At 34.4% G+C, this 20,272-nt stretch overlaps 1 protein-coding gene across 2 annotated transcripts in view; it reads right to left on the reverse strand.

The window, feature by feature from the left end:
- Positions 1-20,272, reverse strand: part of AVEN (apoptosis and caspase activation inhibitor) — a gene marked incomplete at its 5' end in the record, with an annotated part of 85,562 nt that overhangs the window by 20,822 nt on the left and 44,468 nt on the right. The window contains one exon of one of the 2 annotated variants that reach the window (XM_083863078.1): positions 16,828-16,902. The exons of the other annotated variant lie outside the window; for it this stretch is intronic. Coding sequence (XP_083719204.1) covers positions 16,828-16,902 — 75 coding nt within the window. The remainder of the gene's footprint in view (positions 1-16,827; positions 16,903-20,272) is intronic. 2 annotated transcript variants of the gene reach the window in all.

A 20,272-nucleotide genomic window follows, 5' to 3' on the forward strand; every position in this document is an offset into this window, starting at 1 on the left:
AAATAAATAATGAAAAAAGCTATTGCATGAGGTGCTACATGTCTGTAAGAGGTCACATACCCATAGAGATGGCCAAGTTCATCCTGGAAACTGTAAACTTGATTTCACAGTGCAGTCTGGCATCCATTAACAGTGCATTTATTCATGCTTCAGTGAGCCCAGAACCATGCCCATAAATTTTACAGGGCAGACATAGTCAAAAGGTCTTTGTAAGAGGCTACATAAAGAAAAAAAAAGGAAGTCCTCGTTAGCTACATAGTATTTTCAGGCTTCCTTTGCTACCTTTGAGATTCTTGTACCAGACTAATGACTGCATTCAGCTGTCTCTGAATTTGCTCACAGGAAGTGTCTTTCATAAGCCAGACATCTTCATATATGGACAAATGCGCAGCCTGGCAGAACACTCATGGGCCACTACAGTGTTTTGCTAAATGTTCTCACTGCTACTGAAAGGTCAAAGTAGCACCCTGTACAGCTGCTTAATGTATTGTAACATAGTCCAAGTGAGGATCTCAAAAGCTTTTTGTTGGCTGGATGGGTACTTACAGAAGTAGGTACCTCTGCTATTGCTTTTAATCTGATAATGGAAATAAAATAGTGACCAATGTGAATATGACACAGAAGATGAAATAATTCAATTCCCTCACTTGAATTCACCTCCTTTCTTTGAATACAGGAAATAGCAGTCTCCTCACCTGAGATAAGAAGATACAAATCCCATGCCTGCTGCAATGGTAAGGGCTTATTTTCTCTTTGAATAACTTTTCAATGAGACACATTCATGAGATTAGAGAAAGAACAGTTGGAAATAGTATGTGTTTTTTGTGGCTTGTTTACTCTTTTGATCTTCATGATCCTCTATGAGTAATAGAGGCCACTTTTCTTACGAGTAAAGGATTATGAAGAGCAGCAACAGTCAAGATCAAACTTACAGTCCAAAAGTGTGCTGATTGGGGAACACTATGTCAGCTGATCTTCTTAGGATTCATTGTAGGTTTTAAACACAAACAATGCAGCCCCAAAAATCTGATAATGAATATCCCTGTAGTAAAGGTTAATCAGATAATTGTATACTGATAAATTTTAAAATTGCTCTTCTAGACAGGTACTTTTACACTTTGTAGTTACAGGAGAGCAAGAAATACTGCTGTTTTGTGCAACAAAATCAATGATTAAGACTTAAACAAAAGTAGCTAATGCTTTGTTCTATTATCAGGCCAAATAAGAGCGTTACATGTTTAGATGTTTTACATTCCCAGAAATAGAAAGAACAGTGGGATATGTAAAAACTCTCAATGTATTTTTCATTCAATTAGTCAGTGAATGCAGTATTAGTGCCTGGTGTTTTACTGAAAAAAAGCAATAGTAGTGACTTTGTTTTACTGAAAAAAAAATACTTCTCATTGTTAAATAGAATCCATTGAAATCTAAAGTTTAAACAGCATGTATTTCTATTGCTGAAGCATATGACATCTAAGTATAAGCTATAATTTTCATTTAAAATCTAGGCATAACATAGAGAACTAGTGTATCTGTTAAAATGGGAGTTTTGATCTCAGGGTACTATGTCCTTGGAGAGGAACATGAAAAATGGATGAGGGATCAGAGAATTTAGTTCACATACTTTTGTCACTGAAGTGACAGTCAAAGAGAAATTAATTTAGAGAGCAGAAAGCTGAACTTCACGGTCTAAGACTATGACAACCAACCTTGTTGATGACACTTGATTCCTTCTCCCTGTGGGCCATTGCAGCTTAGTTCCTAAGGTCAGACCTTCTAAGCAGCTATAAAGACCTTTTTATGTATGGAAAACTTTACAGAATATTCTAGTTATTTCTTTTAAGATATTGAAAATCATCTAAGACAAAAAGTAAATACAATTATTTTTTCAAGCCTGAAGAAATTGCTGTTATCATTGCTTTTTCATTTAAAAAAACTTTGTACATAAATCTACCATCAATAAGGGCTCATTACTCTACTTGGCAATGTTTCTTCTGTGCATTTTCCCGCTCTAACCTACAAGACTCATTGGCAGATACTATTAAAAACAAAAATTAATATATAACTAATACAAAAGACCTATTAAGTACTGACAAAGCAAAAAGTCACAAATTAAGGACAGGAGTAAAACTATTAATTATTTATTAGAACTCTGTAATTTGTTCCATCTATTTTTGCAAGGGCATATTTGTAATATTTGATTCAAGTTAATATAAAAATGAAAACTGTTACTAATAATTTTTTGGTCTCTTTTGAAACGCCTACTTAGCTGCAGTAAAATAAGGGAAGTTTCATTAATGATTAAAAACCAACTAGTACCTGATGGCCAAACATACCTAAAACAGAAACACAGAAGAAAATCTGCAATTAAAAGAATAACATGCCAAATAAGCACACTAGTTGAAAGTGAAAACAGAGAAGTTTAAGAAATGGTAGTTAAGAAACAATATCAAAACATTTTTTAAAAATCTTATTTTAAAATTAGTAAGATTTCTCCAAGACAGCTGCATTTGGAAATACACAAAAATGTACAAGGATCTACTTCAACTAAAACATTGTTTAATCAGTCCAGAAGTTTCATTTCCACAAGTAAACAAATTCCCAAACATTTGCTCTCTGACCAATCTCTATCCATCAGCTCCATTATCTTTAGATAGCATTCTTAGGCAGATAAAAAGGAAAAAACATATTTAGCAAAATATGAAGGAAGCAATCAGGCATTACAAAATATTTAGGCAATTTTTACTTCTGGCTACCAGCAAAAAATTAGACTACTTCATTTTAGGAAGTGTGTGGTTATATCTATGATCCTACACTTCTATTCTAAAAAATACCAGTTAACTTCCCATATAATCAATATTTACTGTATGAAGTTTACGGCAAAAGGCTTTTTATATTAATCTGTGCTGTCATCCTTAATACCCAGTGTGTAAATAGCAGTGTTCAGCAGAGCAGTGGCTACCATACAGGTAGTACTTGTAAGCACCAAGCTTCTGGCACAGAACCTACTTCTCAGTCATGTCAGAAAGATGTGTGTCCCACTCCTCCCTCCACACCACAGCTCTGTAACCATCCACCTTCTCCCTCGGGCTGCCTCTGGGGGCTCTCCCACTCACGCCTCCTCTTGCTCAGGGCCTAGATGTATAACTGCAAATCCTCCTTCATGCTGAATCCTTACTGAGCTGACTCACTTTGTTAAAACATCAGAAAAGCATTGCTTTTTGTTTGTCAATTAAATTTCCTGTCATTTTTGCAAGCAGATTCCAAGAAGCATGAGAGCTGGCACAGGAGGAAAAAAATGCATAAATGCTGTCAGAAGCAGTGAAGAGAAATGATAAACTAGGATAAAGCAGAACACTAGCTCTATTCAAGAGCAGACCCTTACACGAAGACCTACAATTGAATGTCTAAAACAAGAAACAAAATTGCATCAAGCTCAATTACTTAAAAATGAATGTCTGAAAGGAATATTAATTGCTAATATTAAAAAACTCATTTCCTTTGAAAATAAGCATATTATTCAGATGGCATTTTTTCCTAAGAAAGCATATAGAATATTTACAAAGCTGAAGCTGTAACGTCAAAGCACAAATAAAAAAATCAGTTTGCATGTCTCCTGCATGTGATGAGGTCAGCACAACACAACAGCAGAACTACTGGCAATCACTTCTCCTTTTCTAAAACTTTTTCCTCAGTGTGAGAGAAAAGCATTAACTCATGAATCGTCAGTGAGATAGATATAAATATTTCAGAATATATTTTTCTGAAAAAATTGGGTCAGAGTAGCCATGGACTGGAATTTGAAAATGTTGATCTATATTCAAAGATGAATGGGAGGAAAAAGGAATTTAAAAAAAAAAAAACATTGCAAGGAGAGCACTGTTACAAAAAGCTTTAACAACAAAATGACCTTAAAGAAAATGTACCATTTCCATTAGCAAAGCATTATGCAAACCATTTTTACTACATTCAAACTATAAATAACAAATTTTTCTTATGTAATCTGAACAAAAATATCAGATAGGTGACCATACATATTAATACAATTAAAACAAAAATCCAAGCCAGTAATTTTAACCAAAACAACTGATCTGGCTCTAGTCACAGAAATGTTGTGATGTGAATTCTGCAGATGACATATGTTTTGTTTAAAGGACACTCATGCCTTTTAGAATGAAAATGTAGCTTGTCTTTACCAACAAAACTCTTGAGAAATGTCCTCCTGGATAGAACCATTGAATTTCTTCACAAACTGGGACTGCACAGTCATGGTTCTTAAAAGGACACAGATATATAGCAGTGATGTCAGTCTAGCACTAAAGAGATCTGTTCTGTAGAAAGACAAAACACCCAAAACTCTCTCTTGGTCTCGCTAATGCTAATCTTCAACTTAAGGAAAAACTACTTTTCATCCATGAAGAAATTTGTTTGCACACAAGTGCTTTTTTGGAAAATTTCAGATAAAGGCATATAAAACTTCTGCTTAGCATATATACACATGATACAGAAATGAAGCTAATGTCTGTAATTTGTTTTGCTTGCTAATTCTCCATTCTGCAAAAACTGTTTTTCCCTTTTCAATTAAACTTGTTTCTTAACAGCTTTCTTGCCCAACAGCTAACTTGAGAAGCCCTAAGGGCCAACCAAAACATTAATTTAATAACAACTATCTCATTCTTTTTCTGAAATAGCCTAGAATATACTGACATTAATATTACCCTCCTATCAAAAATCAACATTGTTGCAGCATTCCCTAGCTTTTCACTTCAAAATATAGTCATATCAAAATGACTGGAACTTGCACAGAAATTATTTTTAAAATTATGCATCTGATGAAGCTAAACCTCCTGTCTCTGTATAAGAGAACCACTGAATAACTAACAGAAGTTGCATACCTACAGATATGTCACATACAAAATTAAAACACAGTACGAATTTCCTGAGATATGTAAACAAATACATCAAACCTGTTGAAATCAGTACATCCTGAAACCTAAAAAAGTACATCAATTTTAGGAACAGCATGCCTACACCACCTTTTCTCACAAATACTTTCTATCTGTTAGACTAAACACACTGGAAAGAAATGTTGTTTTATGTTAGTACATTTTAAAACAACTTAACTAAGTTTTCAGCAAAAGTTTACTGTGAAAGCTCTCGGTGAATAGAGGAATATTTGTAAAACAAAGTCTGTATTAACCAAATGGTCATAGTATGAACCAAATCACAGTAATTTGGAATGACTGTGAGGTTCTCTTTAATACTTCATTTCTTTATCCAAACTAAAACACCAGCAAAGATACACCCAGAGCATGAAAACCAGACAGCTCAGAGAACTTCTATACATATCTGCAGTAAGCATTGTGTGATCATACAGAAACCCTGTCCACAGAATGAAAAAGCAGGTTAATCCTGTAAACTGAAACCACATAAATAAAACTCATGACCAAACTATAATTTAATTTGGTTTTTTTAAGTAATTTTTATTTCCTCTGATTTAAGCCTTAGATTAAAATAAACAACCAAGATTCAATATCTATAGTAAAAATTGAGGTGAAGCAGTGCATTGACAAAAAGATACAAACAAAAATATAGCAACTTTGCTAAAACAAAGCAATAACAACATTTAGACTCAACATGGGGATCCACATATTTTATTTGCTCACATGGCTTATGGAGTGCAACTGGCTCACACCTGGACCTCTTGGAATATGTCCATGTGCAACAACACATGCCCAGGTATAACCAACTATCTCTAACACCTGCCTTTTGTTCATTTTGCTTTATTGAGATCTCTACAGTTTATGTTTCCTAATTTTTATAAATAAGGAAATACAGTGCACTAATACTTCACAAGAATCATTGCTTGTGAAGTTGCAAGACTTAGGCTTATGAAAGTACTCACCAGTATTTTTATGAATGCTTTACAGAAAAAGTATTTTTATTTTCAAATCTTATGGGTAAAATTTAATATTTAAATTGATATCCAGAAATAAGATGAAAGCTTAGATACTTTGAGAAATACAAGATGAATAATTTTTGTATCAAGAGAAACCATGGCACTTCATATAATTTAGTGAAGTACAGTGTCTTCTTAGTCCATTAAATTACAGCAGCCTTTTAATAATTGAACATTTTTCTAAATAGCATGAAGCTGAATGATTAAAAAAAAGTCTTTCATTTTAATAAGAGATTAATCTGTTTTAATGTGGGTTAACCATGCTGGATTTTTAGCACCAAGGAGGCCCAGGGAAAAAGGCAATTATTAAACAGCTCTAACTATCTATATGTAGGCATGCATATAGATATAGGCTGGCATAAGCATTTATTCTAAAGCAATGACAATATTCTCAAAACACTTTATCCTGAAATATTCCACTTCCATAGTACAACTACTCCTTATTAAAATACTACGGGTTTTAGTAGCTAATAGCTAAGTTAAATTGCATAATAGCATCCATGTTGCTGCATGGATAAAGCTATTTATAACTCAAAAGTCCTGTTAAGTGTGTGTGCTGTTACACAGCAGTGTTGCCCTAATACTTAAAAAGCCTCCCTAGCAAGGTCTGTGTTACAAGGCCTACTAACTCTTCAAATAACAGAAGCTTTATAAAATATTTGCTAAGGACAGTCATCTTTCTGTATTGTATCCCTGTTTTAGTGTGTTTCATGTCTAAAGGTACACTGGCCTCACTGACCACAGTCAGGACTTCAAGGACATCATTTCAATAACTGAACAGGTATTCACTGACTGACTTACAAAACAAAACCTCCAGAGAGGTTGAGTCTCTCTCTTCGAAGGAATCAATCACAATGGCTACACAGCACTACTTTAACTTTAAATTCTAATTCACACAAAAGAAAGGGTAGAGGTGACCAATCACCTCTGAGGTCAAATTTGTCAAAAAAAAGCCAAACAAGGATGTAAAGTTCATTTCCTCAGATAAGGCATAGATATTACAAACTTGTTTTATTACTAGAGGAGAGTGAAAATGTGCTGCCCACTTTTAAGTAAACCTTGTATTTCAGCTTTTCAGATTTTCCCCTCTTCATAAATCCTAGACAGCACATTTCACATTTGCTACAGTAACATGAATGTCTGAGTGATTCCTTTGATACTCTGTTCTACTAATTCCATTTTCAAAAACAAATTATTAAGACTGTGCTCTGCCTGAAGTAACTCTCTTCAGTTTCAACCACGGGAATAATTCTGTCATTTCCTCTGCATTGACATTGGTGCATTCCTTTGCCTCCCAAAGAAATATATCTTACACTCACCAAGTCTCCATGCATTAATATACGTATAAATACACCAACATTAAAAAAAAAATAAATCCACAAGTACCTATATCTGAATTGAAAAGCCTTGACATTTCTTGTACTAATAATCAGAACTTGAGCTGGACAACCATTACCAAAAGGAACTAAGTGCTTCTGTTTTCCTGAATAATGTAATGGCTAAATTAGAAGGACAGTTAACCATCAAATTATAACTGATTGAAGAAAAATGCAACAATAAGCCTACCAGAAAATGCATTTAAAAAACATTTTGAGATGCAGTTAAAAATGCATTTTGAGACATATTTATTTATTTAAAAGACTAATTCTTAATGAAATATGGTTTATGAGATATACCATTTGTCTATCTACCCATAATTTTTGATCTATGTAACAAATTCTAATTTAATGTAACAGCAACTGAAGCTTTTGAACATATAAAGGTCCACATTTTGTGATCAAAACTCACCGGTGAAGATAAGCCCTTGAATGTGTTTATGAAAGGAATGCAAATTAAAACTCATCCTCTTACTCATTAAAAAAAAAAAAAAAAAAAAAAAAAAACCCCCCAAAAAACAACGCAGTAACCAGCAGAGCAAGTTGCAAATCTGTAAGTATTAAGCAATAATATGATAGAGTGACAACTGTCGAGATCAAAAAACACACAGAACAGAGAAGTGTATATATAAACAAACTGTAAAGAAAATAAACTTGGTGGTTTTCTTGCCCATGGGAAAACCTACTTTTATGAAGAACTGTCAGAAAAGTTTTGTTTGTTTCCAGGGTATTATGTCAGAGAATAATGAAAAGATTTTGTTGTCACTGTCAAATCTACCCAGTCTTACCCTGATTCATGCTAATTACTTTCCAAATTGAAATCATTAAGATATGAAAGACAGAAGGCTATACAGCCTTCACCAAATTTTAATCTAAATCACAGTGAAACACCACCTTAATTCCCATTTACTTTCTAGTTCAGTTTTTATACATTGTGTTTCCTAGTTACAAGCTGAGATTGGTAGGAAATCCAGCATATTACATTTCTGAATGCCTGGTTTATAAAGTCTTCCAAAAAAGGAATTTACCTTCCAATGAATCTTATTGTGAAGTATACGGATGTTTTTATAAAACAAAAAATGATTAAGATATGGTGAGGAGAGCTAGAAAATGTGCTATTATTGCCCTACTTGACTAATTTACAGTTCATACCTGACTAGCTAATAACCCTCTTTTACCTGTTTCAGATACTTTTACTACCAAGGCTTTTTGACATACATAATCTATTCCTCCACATCTAAATGAAGAAACAGAGTATCAGGGAAAAAGACAGAGAAATGGAAACAAGCTGAAAGGCAACCTCAGAAAATCTCACACCTCCATTAATTATACACAAGTACTCAGATGAGAGAGCAGAAAACAGTACTGTGAATTTAAAACTATACAAGTAAATCAAGGGAAACAAACAGGCTCTACTTTCGCTGAATTTTACCTTTACAGTGGCCCTACAAGAAACAAAAAAATGATTGCAAAACATGACATAACTGAATATGAGTGAAGGTGGCAGAATCTATCCTTTAATCTATAATGATATTTAAAAGATTATTTGTACTACTGCATCTAGTAAACTAGTTCAAAAAATGTATTATATAAACAAATTAATGACATGGATTTTTTTTCTTCAGCTTGTAGAGGGGATGGAGGAAATAGCACTGATTCTTTCCGCTATTACCATCATTAACATTGAAGTTAATGGCTCGAGAAGGGAGCTTTATTTAGGCTTAAATCTCCCTACCTTAGTCTTTAAAACGAGCCTCTAATATATAGACCACATCCGCATTTAAAAACTAAATCTATTATCAGGAGATTTCACTGATATTCAGTTAGACACATACAAAATACTAAGTTTGGGGAATACAAATTCACCAGGAAACATTTTAAGAATAACATATTAGCACAGACAAGGCTTGTTCTATCTGTGTTGTTAGGATACAGTCACTCATAAACATGATCCACCATGCAAATGCATTCAAAAACCTCAAGATAAAGATAGTATTAAAAATTAATATTAAGCTACAACATGAACTTCCTATTTCTCCACTCTCATTAAGATCAAAATTTCAGTCAAGTGTTTACCTGAACACAAATGAGAATACTGGAACTAAACTGAGGAACTGGAAGAAAGAGGAATACCTCTAAGCTCCCATCAGCCTCTCCCCTGCCTTCAGGCCAACTCTCATCACTCTGCTGACTTGGCGTTTTTAAAAGCCACATTCTGCCCTTCACTGTTGAAAACCACTGGAGACAGCATTTTGAGACCTCTAAGAACTGCACAGTAAGGAACTAAATAAAAGCTAAATTCATCTCAAACTACTATTTCTGAGGGTTTTTTTATCCTATTGCTTTTATTTCATCTCAAGCTACTATTTCTGAAGGGTTTTTATCTTATTGCTTTTATTAAATAGGGTTAACTTTGTTCTTTTAGAAAATCTGCATCATTTTCTTAAGCAAAACCCCCTCAAAATTTAATATTATAATAATAGTATATTGATATAGGATTAGTAGTAAGTAATCATTTTGTTTGTAATTGAATAAACAAGAGCAATTAAAGAACAGCAGATGTCAATACTTGTATAGAAAGCCATAAAGCTCCAAATCAATATCTGCTTCCAGTTCCATTAATGAAGACACACTCTCATTCCCTAATGGCTGCTTAAAGTGATACAAGAGGAAATAGTTGTAATTTTTGTAGAAAGTTTACACTATTTCACTTTTTAGTACCAAACTACTTTGTGAATGAAAAGGATTCAAAAAGAATAATGAAAGATTATTCAAGTTTTGAGATTAAAAGTTACATAGACTTTTAGGAACATTTTTTAAGTAGTCCATGTTCCTGGGGTAGGAGATGCTTCCCTGTTGCTTCTTCTCCCATTGGGGTGGCAAGCAGTGAAGCCCACAGTTTTACTACTGGCGTCACCTTAAGAATGCAGAGTTTAAATCAGATTTACTGAAGCAGAGAGATAATTGGATTTCATTAAAAAAGAAAAGATTGATATTTGTGTAGTTCAAGTGCAAGATGTTTTTTCCCTTTAGTAAGGCAGTTACTTGTAATATGCCAAAAAACAGAAAGATGATAGGTAGCTCTTAAAGAAGTTATCAGATTCAGACACAGTTCACATATTATACAAATAACCTTCCAGAAAGAAAGAGAAGGAACTTTCTTAAAGCAGCTACCTCACAAAGAAGCATTCTAAACTTTAATGTATACATTCATCTACATCAGAGTTTTCAGTGCTAACATCATGCTGACATTGTATTTTTTTTTTTTTTTGTACTCTAAAAAGTTAAATATGTAATCTTACCTGAAAACATTTTCCATTAATAATGTTTGAGAAAATGCCACTATGGCATTACTCTTCCAACACCTGATACCCCAAGACATACTTGCTTCAGAAATTACTGTAAAATGGCACATTTGTAACAAGTATCAGTTAACATTATTGAAATTATTAAATTACTACCAATGTCAAGATGTACAGAAAAAATATTTTAAGAAAATACAATGCAGTGCATTTAAGACTCATTTAAAAACTTTGAACTGCTCAAGTTACAACCATTCTATTAACATACTTCAATTGACATTAAAGAATTTTCTCCTTGAAAATTGACATTAAAGAAATTTTGTTTCTACTTCTGCCTGTTTGACTCAGGTCAAACATTATTTTACAAATCTAAAAATCAAGAATTAATCCTCTTTTTCTGAGGGGAAGAGACAAGATAGAGGGAATATGACTACCTGTGTTCATCTATTAAATGACAATCTCTTTGTTCAGTTTCCTACTTCCACGACTATTCACGGGGATATTTTAAAATTAGAGAATTAAGCAAATATAATAACATATATTAACCTGCATTCTTTACCCCCTTCATTCCACTTTATTGAAAGATACCAGGTACCAGCTACCAGAAAGCTGACAGACACAACAGAAATACTTGATATATTGTTTGTCATTCTGTAGTGATCCTGACACTAACATTATACTGTGGATAAGTTAGAGGGGAAATGGCAAATGTTACCATCATTGGGAAAGGTCATGATGACAGTTTATGTCAAGTCATTTGGCTGTTTCATAGCAGCAAGTAAAGAAATTTATTTTCTAAAGAAAAGGGGGAAAAAAGGAGAAAAAAAAAAAAAAAAAGAAAAAAAATCAAAACTACCCTGAAAGACTCATACATATATAGTGGAACAGCCTATTCTTCCATATGAAATTAGTAAATTATGCATAATCACTTCTAAATCTCCCAGGATGGTAAGTCATTTAACCCTTAACAGCTAGAGGCAGAGACATAAAATCATGAATTTTGATCATGTATCTCCTCATGAAAGCTCAAAAAGTGAAGACAGAAGAATGAGCTAATACCTTGTACGTATGTGTGGCAAAGTACTGGTAACCAAGCAACAGGCAGGAAACATGTCAGAAAGGAAAAGCATATTTACAGTCCTAACAGCCTCTCATTTATACACAATTATAGATACCAGTTAAAAGAGCAGAGGATCAGACTACACAAAACAGTCACTGCACCTTTTCCTTTTTAGTTTTCCATTTTGCTCTACTACAGATATTGCCTGGGTTTTAATCGGATTAATCTCACCTGACAATATCTGCCTTAATTCCCTTCATTCACAACAGAATAAGCAACTTGCCTAAATTCTACATGAATAGATGCACAAATAGAGAATGCATCCTGAACTTACTTCCTACTTATTTGGGTTTGCATTTTAATAGGATTCTGTATTAGTACTTCACGTGAATTATTCACTTTTTCTGTATGATCAGCAGAACACTCAGGAAAAAGAAAATATATATCATTAGACAAATACTTTGTGTATATATATGTTCTGCATGATTATTCATGCAATGACAGTTTTTCACATACACACACCTACTTAGAGAGTTTACCTTTAACCTTGAAGTTCTTAAGACTTAGACAAAAGTTCACAAGTTTATTAAATGCCCAAATGGAGAAATTCCATTTTTTGTTAATTCATTTGTACCTTTCAAACATACAAATGGCAAATAGGAAGGTTGTCACACATAGTCATATGTAAGCATTACTGGGAACACAAGTATAGCAGAAACAATGTCTATAAAAGTTTCTTCAAACAAAAGCATCCTAAAGCCTCAAGGGAGTAGAGTAAATAATGAAGCATTAAATACATTTTTAGTCTTATATTCCCCTTTTAGATAGCATTTATTGAAACACAACTATTAATGCATGTATTTCAAGCAAACTGTGGAAGCAATAGTGACCCTGGTCCTCACTACACCTAAAAGACACTTGCCAAATGCACCAGAACACATACACACAAAAAGCCACAAGTCTTTTGATTTGAGTTTTGGTTGGAGCCATGAGGAGGAAAAGAAATCTTTCCAGGGTAAATTTCTGCTTTTTCAGAGGTGAACTCCATGAATTTTCATTCTTACATAGAATACATTCTATTTTTGATACAAATAATGGTGCTAAATCTAAAGTAAATCACTTAAATGGACACAAATGACAAGAGGTATTGCTCCTAATTTCTAATAAAAATTTTGATAAATTATAGCTTTGTAATAAAATTTTTAAAATATGGTAATCACACAGTCATCTAGAAGCCCAGTACATAATTTGATTTTATTTGATCACCGTGATACTTGTACTCTTTATTACAATCAGGAGTACAATTTAAATCATGCTCTCTGCATTACAGGTTATTAACTCAAAGAAGATTTAATAAAATGACAATATAACCAATTTGAGTCTGAAATAAGTCTTTAAAAAGTAGACCATGAAGAGAAACAGTGAAGAAATACAAATGGTCATTTCTAGGATTGCCAGTTGCCTCAGATATTTCTTCTTTCCACTTTCAGTGATACAGTAACACTTTAAATGCCACAAGAAAAGAACACGATTTTGAGAACAATATAAGAATCAAAGAAAATATAGAAACAGTATCACTAACTGTGAGCAATACAAAAGGATATTGCTAAGTGAGCCTTGCTTGAGAGCTGAACTTTAATAATTCAGATTGAAATGGAATACAGAACAGAAATGGTGACACATATGCTCAAATATTTTCCTCTGTTTTCACTTCTACAGCTTATGGTATATAGAGCTATGCTCATGCATATAAACATAATTATTTCATGCAATGTAAAACAGTTAATAATATTTAGAAGGGAAATGTTGGGATCTTTTGTTCCTGTTCAAACTATTGTGAAATCACAGAAGAACTTGAACAAGATTCACACTAACATCTAGACTTTTTTCCTTCCCAAGCAGGCTCATTCTTAGAAAATGTTTTTCTATAATGTTGTAGAAGACCTTCAGTGACAGAAACTCTCCAGTGTCTTTAGTGAGTTTACTCAAAATATCTAGCTGTTCTCACATAAGTACTATTTTTTCCATGTTTAATCTAAATCCTATCTAACTGCAATGTACATGCTACATCACTTTTCATCTACACCACAAACATGTATCCAGGCTGCAGTAGAGGCCTTGCCAGGCAGCAAGCTGCTTGGGAGTCAGCAGTGCTTCCTCAGAGCTGCTCAGATCACACCTGGAATACTGAACTGGTGCAGGCCCCCAGAACAGACACTGGTAAATGGCAGCAAGTTCAGCAGAGCCACTAGGATGGCTGGGGGCTGGAGTACCTGCCTGTGAGGAATGGCTGAGGAAATGAGATTTGCTCAGTGTGTGCAAGATTTGGCTTTGGGGGAGACCAAACAGCAGCCTGCTAGTGCCTATGGAGAGATTATGATTGAGCCAGGGTACTTACTCAATGTGCATGGTGGGAATGACAAGAAACAAGTGAAATAAACTGAAATGAGAAGTTCAGACTGGATATAAGGAAAAACATTTTTTCACCATGGGTCAGGCAGTGGAGCAGGTTATGCAATGCCAACCTTTGATATTCCAACTGGATAAAGCCCTGAACAATATTATCTGACCACAGCTGACCTTGCTTTGCTCAAGAGGCTGGACTAGAGACCTTCTGGAAGACTCTGACAACCTGAATTATTGTGTGAACCTATAACATCAATACAGCTTCAGAGAATCACAGAATCCCTTAGGTTAGAAAAGACCGCCAAGATTATTAAGTCCAACTTTTGACCGATCACCACCTTGTGAACTAGACCACAGCGCTAAGTGCCACGTCCAGTCATTTCTTGAACCTCACCTCCCTGGGCAGTCTGTTACAATGCTTAACAACCCATTACACAAAGAAATTCTTCCTAGTGTCTAAACATCAAACATATGGTGATAGTCATACATACCAAGGCTAGACCCCCTATTCAGTAATTTTTCTTTACAACCATAAGAATGGTCGAACGCGCTGTATCTCACCTCCATGACTTGTGACAAGTAGTTGACTAAGGCAAAGTGAAATAGAGGAAGGATGCTGTCTCCTCCCCAATATTACTTCAATTAATAGAAATTTGAAATTGATAACATTTCCAGAATCCTCTAATAGAACTCACTTCCAAATGCTGTTAAAAATATGTTAGCTATTCAGTCAGAGAGGATCTAGTTAATGTGAATTTATGCAAAAAAGAAGATAATCAAAGCTTTCATTTTCCTGCTCTCACCTGTTAGCAACTTGCTTCCCTGCTCAGCATCAGGGCAATTCCTTAGCTCATTTTTATTCAAAAACCTACAACACAACCAGTAGTAGAAATAACTAGAAAAGAATGTCATCTTCAATTACTCTTATGCTAGATCTTTTGCATGCTTTCACTCTGCTTTTTTTTTTACCCCAGCAGACTCTTACTCTGTTCCTTCCTGACACCAAAATAACCTAAATTCTTTGACCCTTATCAGAAGTATTAAGCACACATGTACAGTGTTAATAAACTGCTGGATAATCTCTTTCCCAGGCCAAATTCAGATTTTCTGTAGTTTGGTTTTGGATTTTTTTTTTTTACTTTGAAGTGTCCATTCTCTTTTCCTATTTTTCTCCAGTATTAACTCTCTCAGATCATTTTCATGTGTTTTCCACCAAAATGAAACTTATGGATCAGTAAAACAAAAATAGGAAGATCAGAATAATTACAGCAAAAACCTTCCATCATCTGATTTTTCATCAGATGATAACAAACATAATTACCCTAAGTGTCTCCCTGGACAACAAATTAATCCATCCAATATTTAACGACACAATCCCAATGAAATAATATTTTACAATTTAATACATGCATTCTACAACAGCTCACTTCTCCGTGTTGAGTGCCAAAGCTTCTAAGAGCTTTATTTAATCATAAATGTTGAAAAAATTCCACGCCAAACTCACCAAAGAAGGTATAAATACATATTATATCTAGTCACACTTTGTTAGAACAGTGTGTTCCAATGAGGGCTTCAGTAAAACAAAATTATACAACTTGCAGTATCATTGAAAGCATTTATAATTTCTAGTGCACTGAAGTTGCCAAGAAATCGTGAGAAGCAGATGGGCATTACTGCTGTTAAAATGCAATCAGTTACACCAGACAAGAATTATGCCTTTTATACTTACAGAAGAAATATTACAGTTTCCTATTAATTTAATTTCTTATTTTTATTAAGAAATAGTATAAATGAACCAGTTTTTAAAAATCTGGTTTCCTTAGTAGATTCCACTAGTAGCATCACTACTTCTATTTAAGAACATGATCAAAAAATTAGTAAATCACTATCCAGGCAACATCCCATTCAAAGAATTCCCAGCAGCAAGCCACATGAAACTATGCTGCTAAAGTTTTTCTAACTGAATGCCATAAAACAAAGCTTCATTAAAATCTTGACTTGTTTAAGAAATAGAAAAATCCAGCAGTGTTAAGACAAGGAATAAATTCTAAATTCTACATTTACTTTCAACTTTCAATACATTTCTTCTTTAAATTCCATTATTTTTACAAAAAATCATCCATTCTAATCATATCCATTGCTATCAATAAATACCATCATTCATCATTATTCACTAGAGAAGCAGCACTCACTTCCACTACAAGGTTATACCATTATAAAAATATAAACTATAAAATTTACATGAATTATTATTTCAAAGTCACTGTATGTAATACAAAATTACCCGAGACTAACCTTCTATGTTTATTACTCCAATGTCATTTTTCTGAACGTTGGTCTCACCAAAGAAGGCGCTTGCTTACTTCCAGAACATCAAATAACGGACTTCCAAATGAGCATATATAGTTTTCACTCTTTAACTGAGATATAATTTAGCATTTTTGAATGTATATCCGGTGGATTACCTCAAAATGCTCAATAAATTTTGAAGTTGTGCTATCAGCATGATCTGCATAGAAGGTTATAGTGATTTGGAACACACACAGAAGGAATAAAACATCTAAATCAACATGCTTGGCATACTTTTATCATGAGCCTTATTACACTGACATAACTATTTTCTGTTATACCAACAGAACATTCATCATCTCTTTTACTTTCAGAAGTAGATCACCTGATGAAAAGAAATCATGTTTTCTAATAGAGGATACATTTTTCACTCACCCATCCATATTTGGACCAGTTTCAAAGCCAAGATTGTTAACCAAGGTGTTACTACAGATAGCAGCATCTCTCTGGCTGTTGGAGGTAAATGTCATCTTTAATTCATTAAACAAACAGCACTTCTTTTCTCCTAGGCAGAAAATGCTGTCAGCCGTAATATTTTCAAGATATTTTTTAATACATTTAAGACATTTTTTGCAGGAGTTTTTACTGAGATAACAGGAAAGTGGATGATGAAAAAGGAAGTCTCTGAAGCATGAATATCTATCCATATACCCGATGAATGATATTAAAAAAAAAACAAACAAAACAAACCAAAAACACCCCACTGAATTGTCTGTCAACTGTCCCAACTAATACACAAAAGAGTCTCAAATATTTCTAGAATCTCACTAATTGATAAAGTGCATGAAATTGGTCTCATTGCTCATTGTTCCTAAAGCTACTGAAAAGCACACAGCTATTTCACAGATCCCATTTGCTTCTAGAAGGTGATTTTTCACATATCCTGGACCAGAGTTAAATAAAGCACACAGGTAACAGTTAACTTCTATATTCTAAAATTTATTTTCTTATTTTTATGTCTCTCTGTTAAACATTATACTTGCAACACTGTTGCAAAATGTGGACTATGTAAAAATCTTTTTAAGAAAGTATATTCTTTGACATTTGATCTTTGTATGGTTTCAAGCCTAATCAACAAGAAGGGAGATTTAATCCGTGAAACAGAGAGCAGCTAACAAGCAAGCTCCAAGTGATGTACATGAGTTAGAAACACAAATTTCTTATTGGTAGAATTGCCTTAAGGTACAGAGCTGGACAGGCTTCAGCAATCTCAGACCTAGAGGGAGGTTAACAAGGCTTGGGAAGTAGGATCCCCATTGAAAGTAGATACAAGGAATATAGAATTTATAGACCACCTGGCAGAGCTCCCAAGATAAGGAAGAAATCAAATAAACCCAACTCAGCAACTGTGCTGAAATCAGCTCCAACTGCCTAAAAGGTAATTCCAGCAGGGGAGATTGCAACCACTGGAACAAGAAACCCAGTAACTCAAAAAAAAAGAGAAAGCCTGAGCATGCGGAGTAATCAGCACGGGAAATGAGAGAATCGCTAACCAATAGAAGATAGAATACTAATAAGAGAACTATGCAACTTCTAGCCAATTGACACTAATTTCTTAGTTTGCTAAAATGTAAAAATAGTAAAAAATTTTGATAGTTGATTATTGGCTTGCTGCACATATGTAACAAATACGGTTTTTCAGACAATATCCTCCCCATTCCCTACAAGAGAAAGGGAAAAAACAGTCCTTGATGGCTACCCCAAAAAAATGAATTCAAATTGTGGAAAACAGGGGACTGGGAAGATACACTATTCCTCAAGAGGCAGGTCAAACAAATCTCCTAGAAAGACAAAGAAAAGAAAAACTTCCCTCCGCATACACAGCCTATACCATCTGAGGATAGATTTCATGGAACACTGCTCCATTCAAATACACAGCAGGAAGCAAAGCCTCAAGATCTCTGGATGAGCAGAGCCACAGCTTAACTTCGTGTTTCTTCCCATCACACAAGTGGACATGTCTCCGCAAAAGATATTTACTGCACATATGCATTCTTTTGCAAGCATTGAATTTTAACGTTCGCCTCTATTTTAAAGTGGCAATCAACAAGACAGGCTTTCCCAAAAAGCAGTTCATTGAAGTATACTAGAATCAAATGTAGAAGTTATATGCATTAAACACAACAATGAGAATGGGCAATCCTGTTCACGGATGATGCAGACATTTATTTGTATCTGCTCATGTGAGACACATGTCCCTGTCTAGCAGGTACCACAAATACAAGGCAGAGCCTGAGGATTCCTCTGTGCTCCTGCACAGCCTACTGCCTCTCACCCAGCTCTTGATGGCCAGGCCTCTTTAGTCTGCAAATCTTCCCTCTTGTACCCAAGTATGCTTGACACGTGCCTGACAGAAGCCGACTGAGATAGGAGTCTTTTGCTGCCATTATGCAGGTTGCCTGCAGTGTGGCAGGAGACCATGTGATGAATCACAGAAGCATGAGTCTTGTGCTCCCCTCTGAGACTTGACGTCTCTGTGATTTGAAGAAAAGACAGAGATTCCTTAAAAATAAGGCTGAGATAGGGCACAAAGCATGATATTTATAATCCAGTTGACAATTGCATTCATACATTGAGTCCCTCAAAAAAGCATATAATGAAAAAATAAAGTATATATTTTCATAATTCGCAGCTGAATGGAAATGGAAAATAATTGCATTAAAATACTACTTAAATAATTAGATAATTTTTAAAAGTTATTGGTTCTTTCCTACTGCACATTTCTACTCCAGATGTAGAAAGAAGCACTGGACACCAAGGTGTAAGGGTACACTTTTTGACCTGTAGTTTCAGTGACAAAACCAGAACTGCATGCCCAAATAGGTGTTTGAAGATGCTATCTGCATTACCCCAGCACTACTCAGCAAGAGGCTAATTCTCTCCTAGGACATCTTTACTTGTCAAATTTTTAACAATGCAACTTAAGAAATTGTAACTGAGCATAATTAACACTCAGCATGCAAACAGATAAGTATTGCGTTACATTCAGATTAATTTATCCTGCAAATATAGCATCCTTGAAATTGGAAAAGGAACATGGGGTATCAAAATATAGTCTTTCTCAAAATTCTAAAATAATTTTAAAATGAAAGAGAGTTAAGTGTAATTGTCACAAATAATTATAAAGTTGTTCTACTGAGGTTTTTTCCCAGTTCCCAATGCTGCAGCAGTAAATCCTCAGGAGGAAAAAACCCCCTCAACCAAACACCAAAACAAAACAGAACATCCTCCTTCTGAGACACAATCCCAGTCCCTGCTCCACAAGTGGGCAGAGACAAACTTCAGCTCCCAGGATTCTTTAGTTGAATAGCAAAGTGCTGACTAAAATGCAAAAGAATGCATCTTAACAAAGAACACCCCTACATCTATATAAAACAGCAAAATAATGTACTCATGATGCAGAGAGACATTTGTAACTTTCTCATCTTTCCTGATTTTTTTTTGATCTTCCAGTGTGCACTCTCAGTGGTGCCTCATTCATTGATACTCCACTTACAAACAGATTTCTTTCTGTTGTTCAGATTTCTGAATCCAGCTTGGATTCCCTTCTCCTTTAGACTTCCTTATATATTGTCAGAAATAGATTTTAATCCTGCAAAAGTGAATTCATTACTTCATTAATCCTTAGTTCTGGCAAAGGCTCCAGTAGATGTTTTTCAGCTGGTAAAATTATAGGATTAAAATGCATAAACCATAACAAGTTACTTAACAGACTGGACAGCAACATACAGAATTTGGAAGAGCAAACTAAAATTCCAGAATCTTTAATATTATGAGTTCATTACTTAATGGGCTAGATTTTAAACTGTACCACCGCAGT

The sequence above is a fragment of the Zosterops lateralis genome (assembly GCF_965231275.1).
Source record: "Zosterops lateralis genome assembly, chromosome: 6".
Taxonomy (NCBI): domain Eukaryota; kingdom Metazoa; phylum Chordata; class Aves; order Passeriformes; family Zosteropidae; genus Zosterops; species Zosterops lateralis.